We start from the raw sequence: 15,682 nt of genomic DNA on the forward strand, positions 1-15,682 counted from the left end.
ACTAACCTGGATAGCTTTAAAAGGAGCTTGGACAGATTTATGGAGAAGTCGATTTATGGCTACCAATCTTGATCCTCTTTGATCTCAGATTGCAAATGCCTTAACAGTCCAGATGCTCAGGAGCAACAGCCACAGAAGGCTATTGCTTTCACATCCTGCATGTGAGCTCCCAATGGCACCTGGTGGGCCACTGCAAGTAGCAGAGAGCTGGACTAGATGGACTCTGGTCTGATCCAGCTGGCTTGTTCTTATGTTCTTATGTTTTGTCTCAAGGTTTCAGCTTGTATGTGCTGAACACGTTTTTCTTAGTTATGCACAACAGTATTCACAGAATGCAGTTAATAAAAAAACCCTCTAAATAAGGAAGCTGTGGGATGCCAGCCAATGGTCTACTTCAGGGGTAGGGAACCCGCATGCGGCTCTTCTGCCCTTGCACTGCGGTTCCACGAGCCGAGCAGCCAGCCCCATCCTTGCCCACCCTGCAGGCTTGCTCGCCCTGCAGGCCGCGGGCTTCCCCTCTCGCCTGCCCCATTAGAGCGGGGCGGGCGCTTTCCTGGCGGCCGGCGAGGCTGAGCCGCCGGCTTCATCCTTGCCCACCCTGCAGGCAGCAGGGCAGGCACATCCATGTGCTTCTCAGAATGAGTAGAGTAAAAGGTTAAAAAACCCAATATATACAGTGTTATCTTTATTTTAAATGTCAAAAATTATTTGCGGCTCCAAGTGTTTTCTTTTCCTGTGGAAAACGGGTCCAAATGGCTCTTTGAGTGTTAAAGGTTCCCTACCCCTGGTGTACTTGAACGGTGAGGAAATACTTGACACTGATTGGCTGCCATATTCTGCTGTAATTTGACGAGGCTTTACAGTATGAATTCTATTGGTTACGTGTAAATTTACTTGGTTGATGTAAAACTCCTTTGTTAGCCTCTATGGGGTCAGTAAGAAGGCCTTCCTGAGAGCACTTAATACGACAGCTGGTGCCCGAATAGATTTGCCTTATGAGGAAGAGAAGTCTATCCTCAATACCAAGAGCAGCAAGCTTGGCCCAGAGAAGTTCTCTGGGAACTGTGTCGAAAGCTGCCTTCAAATCAATGAAGGCGGCATAGAGTTTGCAGTGTGGCCTGCTTGCGTATTTGGCTGCTAGGTGGGCTAGAACTATCGCATGATCGAGCGGGGATTCCCCTTTGGTAAAACCAATTTGTTCGAATCCGATGGTTCGTATTAGTTGAGCCCGTTTCTGGAGTTTCCGTAAAAGGAGCGTTGCGCAGATCTTCCCGATAACAGATAGGAGACTGATAGGGCGGTTGATGTAAAACTGTCTGTTTATGTTTGGTTCAAACATAGAATTATGGTCAGCTTCTCGAACTTACTTAGGGATAGATGCTTTTCTCGATCGTGATCAATAAGGCAACAGTTTCCACTCCAGTTATTAGTAATGACTTGGACCCCTTCGGTGAACCCAGCTCAAATTTGTAATTTCCCCCATTGCAGGCTTAAGCACGGCAAAAACAAGAGTTTATTTAACATTGCAGATGTTCTCATCAGTTCCGTGGGAAGACAGCCCTCCACAGCTGCCCGTCCCCTCTATTCTCATCCAGCCATTTCCCACACGGGAAGTTTGTGGTCACACCAGTCGCTGAGTTTGTGATCTCAACCCGCTCCACCAGCCACCCGGGGGAGATGCCCGTATTGTCATGTTCGATCCGAACTTTTCTCAGCTCCCCGAGTTCCAGGATTTCCAGGAAAAACCGGTCATCTCTCCCTCGCTCGAAGAGGTTGCGGTGTTTCTGCTTGAGGGCCCGCTTCCCCGAGTCCCCGTTGGCTCCGAAGATGGTGATGAAGACGTTGGCGTCTGTACCAGCGCCTTTCTCAAAACCCGTCACCACGATGACCTCGTATTTGACGGGCACCAGACTCCGGGCTCTGCTGGCGAAGCTCTCGATCACCTTGGTACACTCGACGACTTTGTAGTCATCTCTCTTGCTGCGGAGCGGGATTTTTGCGTTGCACCTGAAGAAATACCTGCCAGAGCAAAAGGACAGAACCGTGAATTGGGAAGGGTTAATGGGTTAATAACTGTTGAAATATTTTTGCTTTGGAGCATAATTTTTTTTCTCGTAGGGGTTGGGATACAGCTGCCAACCTTCACGTTTGGAGAGCTCCCATTTTTGCTGCTGATCTCCAGACTAGCGATATCAGACCCCCTGGAGAAAATGTCAGTTTTGGAGGGTGGGCTCCATGACATTGTATCATGGTTAAGCAAGCCCCACCCACCCACAAGCCCCACCCTACCCAAGCCCCACCCCTTAACCTCCAGGAATTTCCCAACTCAGAGCTGGTAACCTGTAGTGGTAAGGCACATTTTAAAAAAAAACAACAACCATCCAGCAAACATCCACAAAATGGTTATCAATGGTCGAATCCCTACTACTGTCTTAGCCAGGTTTCAGAACACAAACTAACCAGGTTTGAGGGAGGACCTCCCCGGTCGAATCCCTACTACTGTCTTAGCCAGGTTTCAGAACACAAACTAACCAGGACGAGGCCGACCTCCCGGTCGAGGAATCCCACTGCCGTCTTAGCCAGGTTTCAGAACACAAACTAACCAGGTTTGAGGGACGACCTCCCCGGTCGAATCCCCACTACCGTCTTAGCCAGGTTTCAGAACACAAACTAACCAGGTTTGAGGGACGACCTCCCCGGTCGAATCCCCACTACCGTCTTAGCCAGGTTTCAGAACACAAACTAACCAGGTTTGGGGACGACCTCAGTGAATCCCACTACCGTCTTAGCCAGGTTCAGAACACAAAACTAATCAGGTTTGAGGGCGACCTCGGTCGAATCCCCACCTGCGTCTTAGCCGGAGTTTCAGAACACAAACTAACCGGGTTGAGGACGTTGCTCGGTCGAGATCCCACTACCCGTCTTAGCCGGAGTTTCAGGCACAAACTAACCAGGTTTGAGGGATGCACCTCCCTGGTCGTAATCCCCACTACCGTCTTAGCCAGGTTTCAAGGACACAAACTAACCAGGTTTGTAGGGCGGCGGCCTCCTAATTCGAATCCCCACTACCATCTTAGCCAGGTTTCAGAACACAAACTAACCAGGTTTGAGGGGCGCACCTCCCCGGTCGAGATCCCTGCTCACCGTCTTAGCCAGGTTTTCAGAACACAAACTAACCAGGTTTGAAGGACGGCCTCCCCGGTCGAATCCCCACTACCCGTCTTTAGCCAGGTTTTGGGAGCACAAACTAATCAGGTTTGAGGGGCTGACCTCCCGGGTCGAATCCCCACTGATCTTAGCCGGGTTTCAGAGCCTGACTAATCAGGTTTGAGGGGCTGACCTCGGTCAGTCCACTACGTGTAGCCAGGTTTCAGAACACCGACTAACCAGGTTTAAGGAATGACCTCCCGGTCGAATCCCCACTACCGCTCTTAGCCAGGTTTCTAGAGCACAAATCTAACCAGGTTTGAGGGATGCCCTCACCGGTCGAATCCCCACCACTGCCGTCTTAGCCAGGTTTCAGCAAACACAAACTATTAACCAGGATTGAGGGGCGCACCTCCCCGGTCGAATCCCCTACTACCGTCTTTAGCCAGGCTTCCAGAACACAAACTAACCAGGTTTGAGGAGGGACCTCGATGCCTAATCCCTCCCACTCACCGTCTTATGCCAGGTTTCAGAACACAAACTAACCAGGGTTTGAGGACGACCTCCACTCGGCTCGAATCCCCACTACCGTCTTAGCCAGGTTTCAGAATTTTACAACTAACCAGGTTTTGAGGAATGACCTCCCAGATTGAATCCCCCACTCACCGTCTTAGCCAGGTTTCAGAGCACAAATCTAACCAGGTTTGAAAGGCGACCTCCCCGGCTCGAATCCCCACTACCGTCTTAGCCAGGTTTCAGAACACAAACTAACCAGGTTTGAGGGGCGACCTCGTTTGGTCGAATCCCCACTACCGTCTTAGCCAGGTTTTCGAACACAAACTAACCAGGTTTGAGAGACGCACCTCCCCTCGGCTTCCAATCCCCACTCACCGTCTTAGCCAGGTTCAGAACACAAACTAGGTTTATACCAGGACGAGGGCGACCTCGGTCGAATCCCCTGCACCGTCTTAGCCGGAGTTTCAGAACACACAAACTAATCAGGGTTTTGAGAGAGAGGACCTCCCCGGGTTCGAATCCCGCTACCGTCTTAGCCAGAAGGTTTCAGAACACAAACTAGTCAGGGTTTGAGGGAGGACCCTCCCCAGGTCGAGATCCCCGCACACCGGTGTAGCCAGGTTCAGGAACACTGGAAGCTAATCAGGAGTTGAGGGAGGACTATCGGTCGAATCCCACACTCACGATCTTAGCCAGATTTTCCTCAGGCACCACAACTAACCAGGTTTCTGAAGGCGACCTCGGTCAATTTAATCCCTACCATCTTAGCCGGGATTTTCAGGAACACAAACCAACCAGGTTTGAGGGACTGACCTCGATTGCCTAACTCCCCACTACCGTCTTAGCCAGGTTTCAGAGCACAAACTAACTAGGTTTGAGTGGAGCTGACCTCAGTGCCTAATCCCCCCCACTCACCGTCTTAGCCAGGTTTCAGGAGCACAAACTAGCTTAGTTTGAGGGACGAGCCTCCATGCCTAGATCCCCACTACGTGTCAGCCGGAGTTTCAGAACACTTTGAAACTAACCAGGTTTGAGGGAGGACCTCCCCGGCTCGAATCCCCCCACTCACCGTCTTAGCCAGGTTTCAGAACACAAACTGTCAGGTTTGAGGGAGGACCTCCCCGGTCGAATCCCCACTTTCACCGTCTTAGCCAGGTTTCAGAACACAAACTAATCAGGGTTTACGAGGGAGGACCTCCCGATTCGAATCCCCACTCACCGTCTTTGCTTTTGTGGTTTCAGAACCTACAAACCAATCAGGTTTGAGGGATTCCGACCTCCAGGCTCTTCAATCCCACTACCGTCTTAGCCATTAGGTTTCCCTCAGAGCACGACTAACCGGGTTTGAGGGACGCAACCTCGGTGCGAATCCTCACCACTGTCTTAGCCAGGTTTCAGAACACAAACTTCTTTTCTCTCAACCAGGTTTGAGGGACAACTCCTCCCAGGTCGAATCCCCACTACCGTCTTGGTAGCCAGGTTTCCAGAACCACCAAACTAACCAGGTTTGAGGGATTCGGCCTCCCGGCTGAATCCCCACTACCGTCTTTGCAGCCAGGTTTCAGAACACAAACTAATCAGGTTTGAGGACTCGTTAGATCCACCGTGCGGCCGGTTTCGAACTTCCAGGCAATGGAGTGAATCCCATGGTGTATGGTTTCGGAACAGAACAGAAACAGCAGGTTTGAGGCCGACTCACTCCCCCGGCTCGAATCCCCACCACTACCGTCTAGCCAGGAGTTTCAGAACACAAACCAACCAGGTTTGAGGGAGGACCCCCCAATCGGTGAATCCCCACTGCCGTCTTAGCCGGGTTTCAGTAACACCAAATCCAACCGGGTTTGAGGGCGTACCTCCCGGTCGAATCCCCCCACCACTGTCTTAACCAGGTTTCAGAACACAAACTAATAATCAGGTTTGAGGGCGGCCTCTGATCCCGCTCAATCCCACTATCTGTCTTAGCCAGGTTTCAGAACGCGAGCTTCCAGGTTTGAGGAATGACCTCCCCGGTTGAATCCCCACTACAGTCTTAGCCAGGTTTCAAGAACACAAACTAACCAGGTTTGAGGGACGACCTCCCGGTCGAATCCCCACTACCGCTCTTAGCCTGGTTTCAGAACGCACAAACTAACCAGGTTTGAGGCCGCGACCTCCCCGTCGTAATCCCCACCTACTGCGATAGCTCAGGTTTTCAGAACACAAAACTAACCAGGTTTGAGGAGGACCATCAGATCCCCGGTGAAGATCCACTACCGTCTTTAGCCAGGTTTCAGGAACACAAACCAACCAAGGTTTGAGGGGAGGACCCACTCCCGATTAGAATCCCCACCTACTGTCTTAGTAGGGTTTCAGAACACAAACCAACCAGGTTTGAGGGACGACCTCCCACGTTTGAATCCCCACTACCGTCCTTAGCCAGGTTTCAGAGCACAAACTAATAACAGGTTTGAGGGACGACCTCCATAATGGAGATCCCCACTACCGTCTTAGCCAGGTTTCAGAACACAAATTAACCAGGTTTGAAGGGGCCGACCTCCACTGATCGAATCTCCCACTACCGTCTTAGCCAGGTTTCAAGAACACAAACTAACCAGGTTTGAGGGACGACCTCCCGGTCGAATCCCTACTACCCGTCTTAGCCAGGTTTCAGAACACAACCAACCAGGCTTGAGGGACTAATCTCCCAGCCTTAATCCCCACCGCCTTAGCCAGGTTTCAGAACACAAACTAATCAGGTTTGGAGGGAGGACCTCCCGGTCGAATCCCCCCACCACTACCGTCTTAGCCAGGTTTCAGAACTTCAAACTAACCAGGTTTGAGGGGCGGACCTCCCCGGTTGAATCCCCATTACCGTCTTAGCCAGAGTTTCCAGAACACAAACTAATAACCAGGTTTGAGGGGCGAATTCCTCCCGGGCGAATCCCCACTACCATCTTAGCGGAAATGTTTCAGAACACAAACCAACCAGGGAGCTTTTGAGGGATGACCTCCCGGCTCGAATCCCCCCACTCACCGTCTTAGCCAGGTTTCAGAACACAAACTCGGGACCAGGTTTGAGGGGACTGACCTCCCCGGTCGAATCCCCCACCTCACCCGTCTTAGCCAGGATTTCAGAACACAAACTAATCAGGTTTGAGGAATGACCTCCCGATTCGAATCCCCACTCACCGTCTTAGCCAGGTTTCAGAACACAAACTAACCAGGTTTGAGGGGCTGACCTCCTGGTCAGATCCCCACTACCGTCTTTAGCCGGAGGTTTCAGAACACACAAACTAATCCAGGTTTGAGGGAGGACCCTCCCCGGGTCGAATCCCCACTAGCGTCTTAGCCAGGGTTTCAGAACACAAACCAACCAGGTTTTGAGGGACTGCACCTCCCGATTGTAATCCCCACTACCCGTCTTGTAGCCAGGTTTCAGAACACTAACTAACCGGGTTTTGAGAGTGACCTCCCGGTCGAATCCCACTGCCGTCTTAATGCCCAGTTCTCAGAACACAAATCCAACTGGCCAGGTTTGGAGGAACTGACCTCCCCGGTCGAATCCCCACTCCGTCTTAGCGCAGTTGTTCAAGAACACAAACTAATCAGGGTTTGAGGGGCGACCTCCCGGTCGAATCCCACTCACCCGTCTTAGCCAGGTTTCAGAACACACAAACTAACCAGGTTTTGAGGGAGGACTATCCCGGTCGAATCCCCTGCTGCGTCTTAGCCAGGTTTCAGAACACAAAGCTAATCAGGTTTTTTGAGGGAGGACCTCCCGGCTCGAATACCCACTACCGTCTTAGCCAGGTTTCAGAACGAAGCTAACCAGGCTTTGAGGGATGAGGGCGACCTCGGTGCCGAACTCCCTGTCTCACTACCGTCTTAGCCAGGTTTTCAGAACACAAACCAACCAGGTTTCTGAGGGATGACCTCCAGTCGAATCCCCACTACTTTCTTAGCCAGGTTTCAAGAACCCCTGCAAAACCAACCAGGTTTTGAGAGGACTGACCTCCCTCGATTGAATCCCACTACCACTGTCTTAGCCAGGTTTCAGAACACAAACCAACCAACACGAGGGATGACCTCCCGGCTCGAATCCCCACTACCGTCTTAGCGGAGTTTCAGAATTCAAACTAACCAGGTTTGAGGGGCGGCCTCCTGATTAGAATCCCCACTACCGTCTTAGCCAGGTTTCAGAACACACCGACTAACCAGGTTTGAGGGATTCGACCTCCCCTGTCGAATCCCCACTCACCGTCTGTAGCCAGGTTCTCAGAACACAAACTAACCGGAGTTTGAGGGGCGATCCACTCCCTGGTCGAATCCCCACTGCAAATGCCTTAGCCAGAGTTTCAGAACACAAACTAACCAGGTTTGAGGGACTTGCCGACCTCCCCTGGCTCGAATCCCCACTACCCGTCTTAGCCAGATTTCAGAACACAAACTAACCAGGTTTGAGGGATCTGACCTCGGTCGAAGATCCCCACTACCGTCTTAGCTTGGGATTTCAGAACACACAAACTAATCAGGTTTTGAGGGAGGACCTCGGTCGAATCTCCACTACCGTCTTAGCCAGGTTTCAGAACACAAACCAACCAGGTTTGAGGGAGGACCCCCCCGTCGAATCCCCACTACCCGTCTTAGCCAGGTTTCAGAACACAAAATAACCAGGTTTGAGGGACGCACTCCCCGGTCGAATCCCCACCTGCACGATCTTAATGAGTTTCCAGGTTTCAGAACACAAACTAATCAGGTTTGAGGGCCTGATTCCTCCCGGTCGAATCCCCTCTAACTATCGTCTTTAGCCAGGTTTCAAAGAGCCGAATCTAACCAGGTTTGAGGGATTCTGACCTCCCCGGGTCGATCAATCCCCACTACCGATGCCTTAGCCAGGTTTCAGAACACAAACTAACCAGGGTTTGAGGGACGTGACCTCCCGGCGAATCCCCCTCACTACCCGTCTTAGCCAGGTGGCTCAAGAACACTGGAAACTCAACAAGGTTTGAGGGACGGTGACTCTCCCTGTCGAATCCCCACTACTCACTGTCTTAGCCAGGGTTTCAGAACACAAACTGACCAGCAGGTTTGAGGGGCGACACTGTTCGAATCCCCACTACCACCGTCTTTAGCCAGGTTTCTAGAACACACAACTAACCGGGTTTTGAGGGACGCACCTCCCCGGGTCTAATCCCACTGCTTCGTCTTGGCAGCCAGAGTTTCAGAACACAAATTAACCAGGTTTGAGGGGCTCCACCTCCCTGGGTCGAATCCCCACTAACACCGTCTTAGCCATGGTTTCAGAACACAAACTAATCAGGTTTGAGGAGGAGGACCTCTCGGTCGAGATCCCCACTCACCAAGTCTTAGCCGAGGTTTCAGAACACTGAAACTAACCAGGGTTGAGGGAGGACCCTCCCCGTCGAATCCCTACTACCGTCTTAGCCAGGGTTCCAGAACACACAAACTAACCAGGGTTTGAGTGGACTGAATTCCTCCGGCTCGAAACCCCACTACGCGTCTTAGCCAGGTTTCAGAACACAAACTAACCAGGTTTGAGAGGATGTGTACCTCGATCCGAATCCCCCACTCACCCGTCTTAGCCAGAGTTTCAGAACCACAAACTAATCAGGTTTGAGGGGCGACCTCCGGCTCGAATCCACTACCGTCTTAGCCAGGTTTCAGAACACAAACTAACCAGGTTTGAGGGAGGACCTCCCGGTCGAATCCCACTACCGTCTTAGCCAGGTATTTTCAGAACCACAAACTAACCAGGTTTGAGGAGGAGGATGTATCGGTCGCCCAATCCCCACTACCTGGTCTTTCTAGCCAGTGGTTTCAGAACACAAACTAACCAGGTTTGAGTGGATGACCTATCCGGGTCGAATCCCACTACTTTCTTAGCCATTGTGGTTTCAGAACACACAAACCAACCAGGTTTGAGGGACGACCTCCCCGGTCGAAGAATCCCCACTACGAGTCTTAGCCAGGTTTCAGAACACAAAACCAACCAGGTTTGAGGGACGACCTCCCCGGCTATTCCGAATCCCCCCCACTACCGTCTTAGCCGGAGTTTCCAGAACACAAACTAACCAGGTTTGAGGAGGAACCTCCCGGTCGAATTCCACTACCGTCTTAGCACGCAGGTTTCAGTGAACACAAATAACCAGAGTTTGAGGGACGACCTCCCCCGGATGAATCCCCACGCTACCGTCTTAGCCAGGTTTCAGAACACAAACTAACCAGGTTTGAAGGAATGACCTCCCGGTCGAATCCCCACTACCGCGTTCCTTAGGCCAGGTTTCAGAACACACAAAACCAACCAGGTTTGAGGGATGACCTTATCGGTCCCGAATCCCCACTACTTTCTTTAACCGGGTTTCCAGAACACGCAAACCAACCAGGTTTGAGGGGGCGACCTCCCGACCCCGTGAGATCCCACTACCCCGTCTTAGCCAGGTTTCAGAACACAAACCAACCAGGTTTGAGGGATGACCTCCCGGTCGAATCCCACCCACTCACCGTCTTAGCCAGTGTTTCAGTAACACAAACTAAGCTTAGCAGGTTTGAAGGGACTCGACCTCCCCGTCGAATCCCACTACCGTCTTAGCCAGGATTTCAGAACACAAACCAACCAGGTTTGAGGGAGGACCTCCAGTCGAATCCCCACTACCGTCTTAGCCAGGTTTCAGAACACAAACTAACCAGGTTTGAGGGACTCCACCTCCCCGGGTCGAATCCCACTACCATCTTAGCCAGGTTTTCAGAACACAAACTAATCAGGTTTGAGGGACGACCTCCCCGGTCAGAATCCCCCACTCATCGTCTTAGCCAGGTTTCCAGACACAAACCAACCAGGTTTGAGGGCGACCTCGATTGAATCCCACTACCGTCTTAGCCAGGTTCAGAACACAAACTAACCAGGTTTGAGGGACTGACTACTCCCGGTCCGAATCCCACTACCGTCTTAGCCAGGTTTCCAGAACACAAACTAACCAGGTTTGAGGGATCCACCTGACCTCGGCTCGAATCCCCCCACTCACCGTCTTCAGCCAGGTTTCAGAACACAAACCAACAAGGTTTGAGGCGACCTCCCCGGTCGAATCCCCACTACCGTCTTAGCCAGGTAGGTTTTCAGAACACAAACTGATCCAGGTTTGAGGATTCGACCTCCCGGTCGAATCCCCACTACCCGTCTTAGCCAGGTTTCAGAACACAAACTAATCTCAGGGTTTTGAGGGCTGACCTCCCGGCTCGAATCCCCACTCACCAGTCTTAGCCAGGTTTCAGAACACAAACAACTTACCCAGGTTTCTGAGGGGCGCAGCTCCTCGGTCGAATCCCCACTACACTGTCTTAGCCAGGTTTCAGAACACAAACTAATCAGGTTTGAGGGGAGGACCCTCGATCGCCTAATCCCCACTACCGTCTTAGCCTTAGCTGATTTCAGAACACAAACCCTAACCAGGTTTGAGGGCGGGACCTCCCGGTCGAATCCCCCACTACCCGTCTTAGCCAGAGTTCCAGGAACACACCAAACTAACCAGGTTTGAGGGACGGTGACCTCCCGGTCGAATCCCCACTACCCGTCTTAGCCAGGTTTCAGAACACAAACTAACCAGGTTTGGAAGAGGATGACCTCCCCGGTCGAGATCCCACTACCGTCTGCTCAGCCAGGTTTCCAGAACACAAACTAATTCTAGGTTTTGAGGGAGACTGACCTCCCGGGTCGGAATCCCACTACCGTCTTAGCCAGGTTTCAGAACACCAAACTAACCAGGTTTGAGGAGGACCTCCCGGTCGAATCCCCACTCAACCGTCTTAGCCAGGTTTCAGAACACAAACTCCAACCAGGTTCTGAGGGAGGACCTCCCGGTCGAATCCCCACTACCGTCTTAGCCATAGGTTTCAGAACACAAACTAATCAGGTTTGAGGGAGGACCTCCCCGGCTCGAATCCCCACTCACCGTCTTAGCCCAGGTTTCTTCAGAACACCAAACCAGCCAGGTTTGAGGGACGACCTCCCCGTGGAATCCCCACTCACCGCGTCTTAGCCAGGTTTCAGAACACAAACCAACCAGGTTTGAGGGATGACCTCGGTCGAATCCCCAATGCTTTCTTAGCCAGGTTTCAGAACACAAAACCAACCAGGGTTTGAGGGACGACCTCCCGGTCGAATCCCCACTACCGTCTTAGCCAGGGTTTCAGAACCACAAACCAATAGGTTTGAGGGATGACCTCCCGGATCGAATCCCTCCCACTACCGTCTTGTAGCCAGGTTTCAGAACACAAACTAACCAGGACTTTGAGGGAGAGGACTCGGTCGAACTCCTCACTACCCGTCTTAGCAGCTGTGGCTCCAGAACACAAACTAAGCAGGTTTGAGGGAGGGACCTCCCAGTCCCGAATCCCCACTACCTGTCTTAGCCAGGTTTCAGAACACAAACTAATAGCCAGGTTTGAGGGGCCGACCTCCCCGGCTCGAATCCCCTGCAAGTCTTTAGCCAGGTTTCCAGAACCACAAACTAACCAGGTTTGAGGAGACTGACCTCCCGGTCGAATCCCGCCACCCACTGTCTTAGCCAGTGGTTTCAGAACTACAAACTAACCAGGTTTCTGAGGCTGACCCACTCCGGTCGAATCCCCACTACCCGTCTTAGCCAGGTTTCAGAACACAAACTAATCCAGGTTTTGGAGGAGGACCTCCCGGTCCGAATCCCCACTACAGAGTCTTAGCCAGGTTTTCAGAACCTGCAAACCAACCAGGTTTCAGAGGGAGGACCTCGGTCGAATCCCCACTCTACCCGTCTTCAGCCAGGTTTCAGAACACAAACTAACCAGGGTTGAGGGGGCTGACCTCGATTCTCCTCCTGGCTCAATCCCCACTCACCGTCTTAGCCAGGTTTCAGAACACAAACTAATCAGGTTTGAGGGCGACCTCCTCGGTCGAATCCCCACACTATCGTCTTAGCCAGGTTTCAGAACACAAACTAACCAGGTTTGAGGGCTGACCTCCCCGGCTCGAATCCCCACTCACCGTCTTAGCCAGGTTTCAGAACACAAACTAATAATCAGGTTTGAGAGGGAGGACCTCGGTCGAATCCCCACTACCGTCTTAGCCAGGTTCAGAACACAAACCAACCAGGTTTGAGGGACGACCTCGGTCAATCCCACTACCGTCTTAGCCAGGTTTCAGAATTTCAAACTAACCAGGTTTGAGGGCTGACCTCCCGGAATCCCCACTACCGCCTTAGCCGAGTTTCAGAACAGCTAACCAGCAGGTTTGAGGCGACCGCCGGTCGAATCCCACTACGTCTTAGCCAGGTTTCAGAACACAAACCAACCAGGTTTGAGGGACGACCTCCCCGGTCGAATCCCCACTACCGTCTTAGCCAGGTTTCAGAGCACAAACTAACCAGGTTTGAGGGACGACCTCCACTGTCGAATCCCCACTACCGTCTTAGCCAGGTTTCAGAACACAAACTAACCAGGTTTGAGGGAGGACCTCCCCGGTCGAATCCCCACTACCGTCTTAGCCAGGTTTCAGAACACAAACTAATCAGGTTTGAGGGAGGACCTCCCCGGTCGAATCCCCACTACCGTCTTAGCCAGGTTTCAGAACACAAACCAACCAGGTTTGAGGGACGACCTCCCCGGTCGAATCCCCACTACCGTCTTAGCCAGGTTTCAGAACACAAACCAACCAGGTTTGAGGGACGACCTCCCCGGTCGAATCCCCGCTACCGTCTTAGCCAGGTTTCAGAACACAAACCAACCAGGTTTGAGGGATGACCTCCGGCTCGAATCCCACTACCGTCTTAGCCAGGTTTCAGAACAAACCAACCAGGTTTTGAGACCTCCCGGTCGAATCCCCACTACCGTCTTAGCCAGGTTTTCAGAACACAAACTAACCAGGTTTGGGCGAGCCTCGGTCAAATCACCACTACCGTCTTAGCCAGGTTTCAGAACACAAAACCCTAACCAGGTTTGAGGCTTCCTCGGTCGAATCCCCACTACCGTCTTAGCCAGGTTCAGAGCACAAACTAACCAGGTTTGAGGGCGGTACCTCCCGGTCGAATCCCCACTACCCGTCTTAGCCAGGTTTCAGAACACAAACTAACCAGGTTTGAGGGCTGACCTCCCGGTCGAATCCCCACTACCGTCTTAGCCAGGTTTCAGAACACAAACTAATCAGGTTTGAGGAGGACCTCGGTCGAATCCCCTCACCCGGTCTTAGCCAGGTTTCAGAACACAAACCAACCAGGTTTCTGAGGGGCGACCTCGGTCGAATCCCCTACCGTCTTAGCCAGGTTCAGAACCACAAACCAACCAGGTTTGAGGGGCGACCTCGGTCGAATCCCATGCCGTCTTAGCCAGGTTTCAGAACACAAACCAACCAGGTTTGAGGGACGACCTCCCCGGTCGAATCCCCACTACCGTCTTAGCCAGGTTTCAGAACACAAACTAACCAGGTTTGAGGGACTGACCTCGGTCGAATCCCGCTTCACCGTCTTATCAGGTTTCAGAACACAAACTAACCAGGTTTGAGGGATGACCTCCCCGGTCGAATCCCCACTACCGTCTTAGCCAGGTTTCAGAACACAAACCAACCAGGTTTGAGGGGTCTTAGCCAGGTTTCAGAACACAAACTAATCAGGTTTGAGGGAGGACCTCCCCGGTCGAATCCCCACTACCGTCTTAGCCAGGTTTCAGAACACAAACTAACCAGGTTTGAGGGACGACCTCCCCGGTCAAATCCCCACTACCGTCTTAGCCAGGTTTCAGAACACAAACCAACCAGGTTTGAGGTCGTTTGTGTTCTGGAACCTGGCTAAGACCGTAGTGGGGATTCGACCAATGTTGACCAACAGAATTTGTTAACCTTTGTTCTGATAGAATTACACCAGAATCCAAAATTCCATGGCAAGACATCGGACGGGCCAATCACTTTTCTCATCTCAGGAAACTAATGTTCATGTCAGGAAAGTAAGGTGGATTCCGCACAGGCCAAATATAACGGTTGTAGAATATTGTATAAAACTGTTTGGTGGGGGGAGGGGGCTTCACGTAGGTCAGTGATGGCGAACCTGTGGCACGGGGGCCAGAGGTGGCACTCAGAGCCCTCTCTGTGGGCACGCACAGAGTTCATCACGTGGGGGGGAAATCCCCCCCACACACATCTAGGCTGGACTGGCCCGCTGGGCTCGATTATTAGCATTAAACCTAAGACCTAGTTATGGGGAAGCAGTATAGGTAACCCTGTTAAGCACTGTTAAACCCCACTGATTTTTCATGCAAAGAACTGAAGCGCGATCCTTTACCTGGGAACAAGCTCGGTTGCTGGCAATGTGGCTTGCTTCTGAGTCAACCCTCTAAGGGTCATGATTCACCCGTTCGAAGAGTTGCACGGTTGCTTCAAAGCAAAGCCACCGACTACCACCAAGCTTACTCCCAAGAAAGGCACGCCTCAGAGCCAACCATTTTTTCTAAACCTCAGTATTCAGGTGAAATTGCCGTGTTGGCACTTTGCGATAAATAAGAGGGTTTTGGGTTGCAGTTTGGGCACTCGGTCTCGAAAAGGTTCGCCATCACTGACGTAGGTCCTGTTTCCAAAATGCGTTGGACCCGTTTTATTCCCTTTCCCCGGGATTTTCGAAAATCGCTAAACCGGCAATCCTTTCTGCACAGTCCCGGGTTGGAGGTGCTCCCATGCAAACACAACAGGCAGGAGGAAGAAGAAGAAGAAGAAGAAGAAGAAGAAGAAGAAGAAGAAGAAGAAGAAGAAGAAGAAGAAGAAGAAGAAGAAGAAGAAGAAGAAGAAGAAGAAGAAGAAGAGGAGGAGGAGGAGGAGGAGGAGGAGGAGGAGGAGGAGGAGGAGGAGGAGGAGGAGGAGGAGTTTGGATTTATATCCCCCTTTCTCTCCTGCAGGAAACTCAAAGGGGCTGACAATCTCCTTGCCCTTCCCCCCTCACAACAAACACCCTGTGAGGTAGGTGGGGCTGAGAGAGCTCCGAGAAGCTGTGACTAGCCCAAGGTCACC

At 52.0% G+C, this 15,682-nt stretch overlaps 1 protein-coding gene across 1 annotated transcript in view; it reads right to left on the reverse strand.

Annotated features, from left to right (window-relative positions):
- Nucleotides 1–791: 791 nt before the first annotated feature.
- The window catches only part of LOXHD1 (lipoxygenase homology PLAT domains 1), a 222,387-nt gene continuing 207,496 nt past the window's right edge, over nucleotides 792–15,682 (reverse strand). Inside the window, exon 34 of the mRNA XM_048504316.1 lies at nucleotides 792–2,019. Within this exon, the coding sequence (XP_048360273.1) occupies nucleotides 1,539–2,019 (481 nt within the window). The 3' untranslated portion in view covers nucleotides 792–1,538. The remainder of the gene's footprint in view (nucleotides 2,020–15,682) is intronic.

This window comes from Sphaerodactylus townsendi, linkage group LG07 (assembly GCF_021028975.2).
Source record: "Sphaerodactylus townsendi isolate TG3544 linkage group LG07, MPM_Stown_v2.3, whole genome shotgun sequence".
Classification (NCBI taxonomy): domain Eukaryota; kingdom Metazoa; phylum Chordata; class Lepidosauria; order Squamata; family Sphaerodactylidae; genus Sphaerodactylus; species Sphaerodactylus townsendi.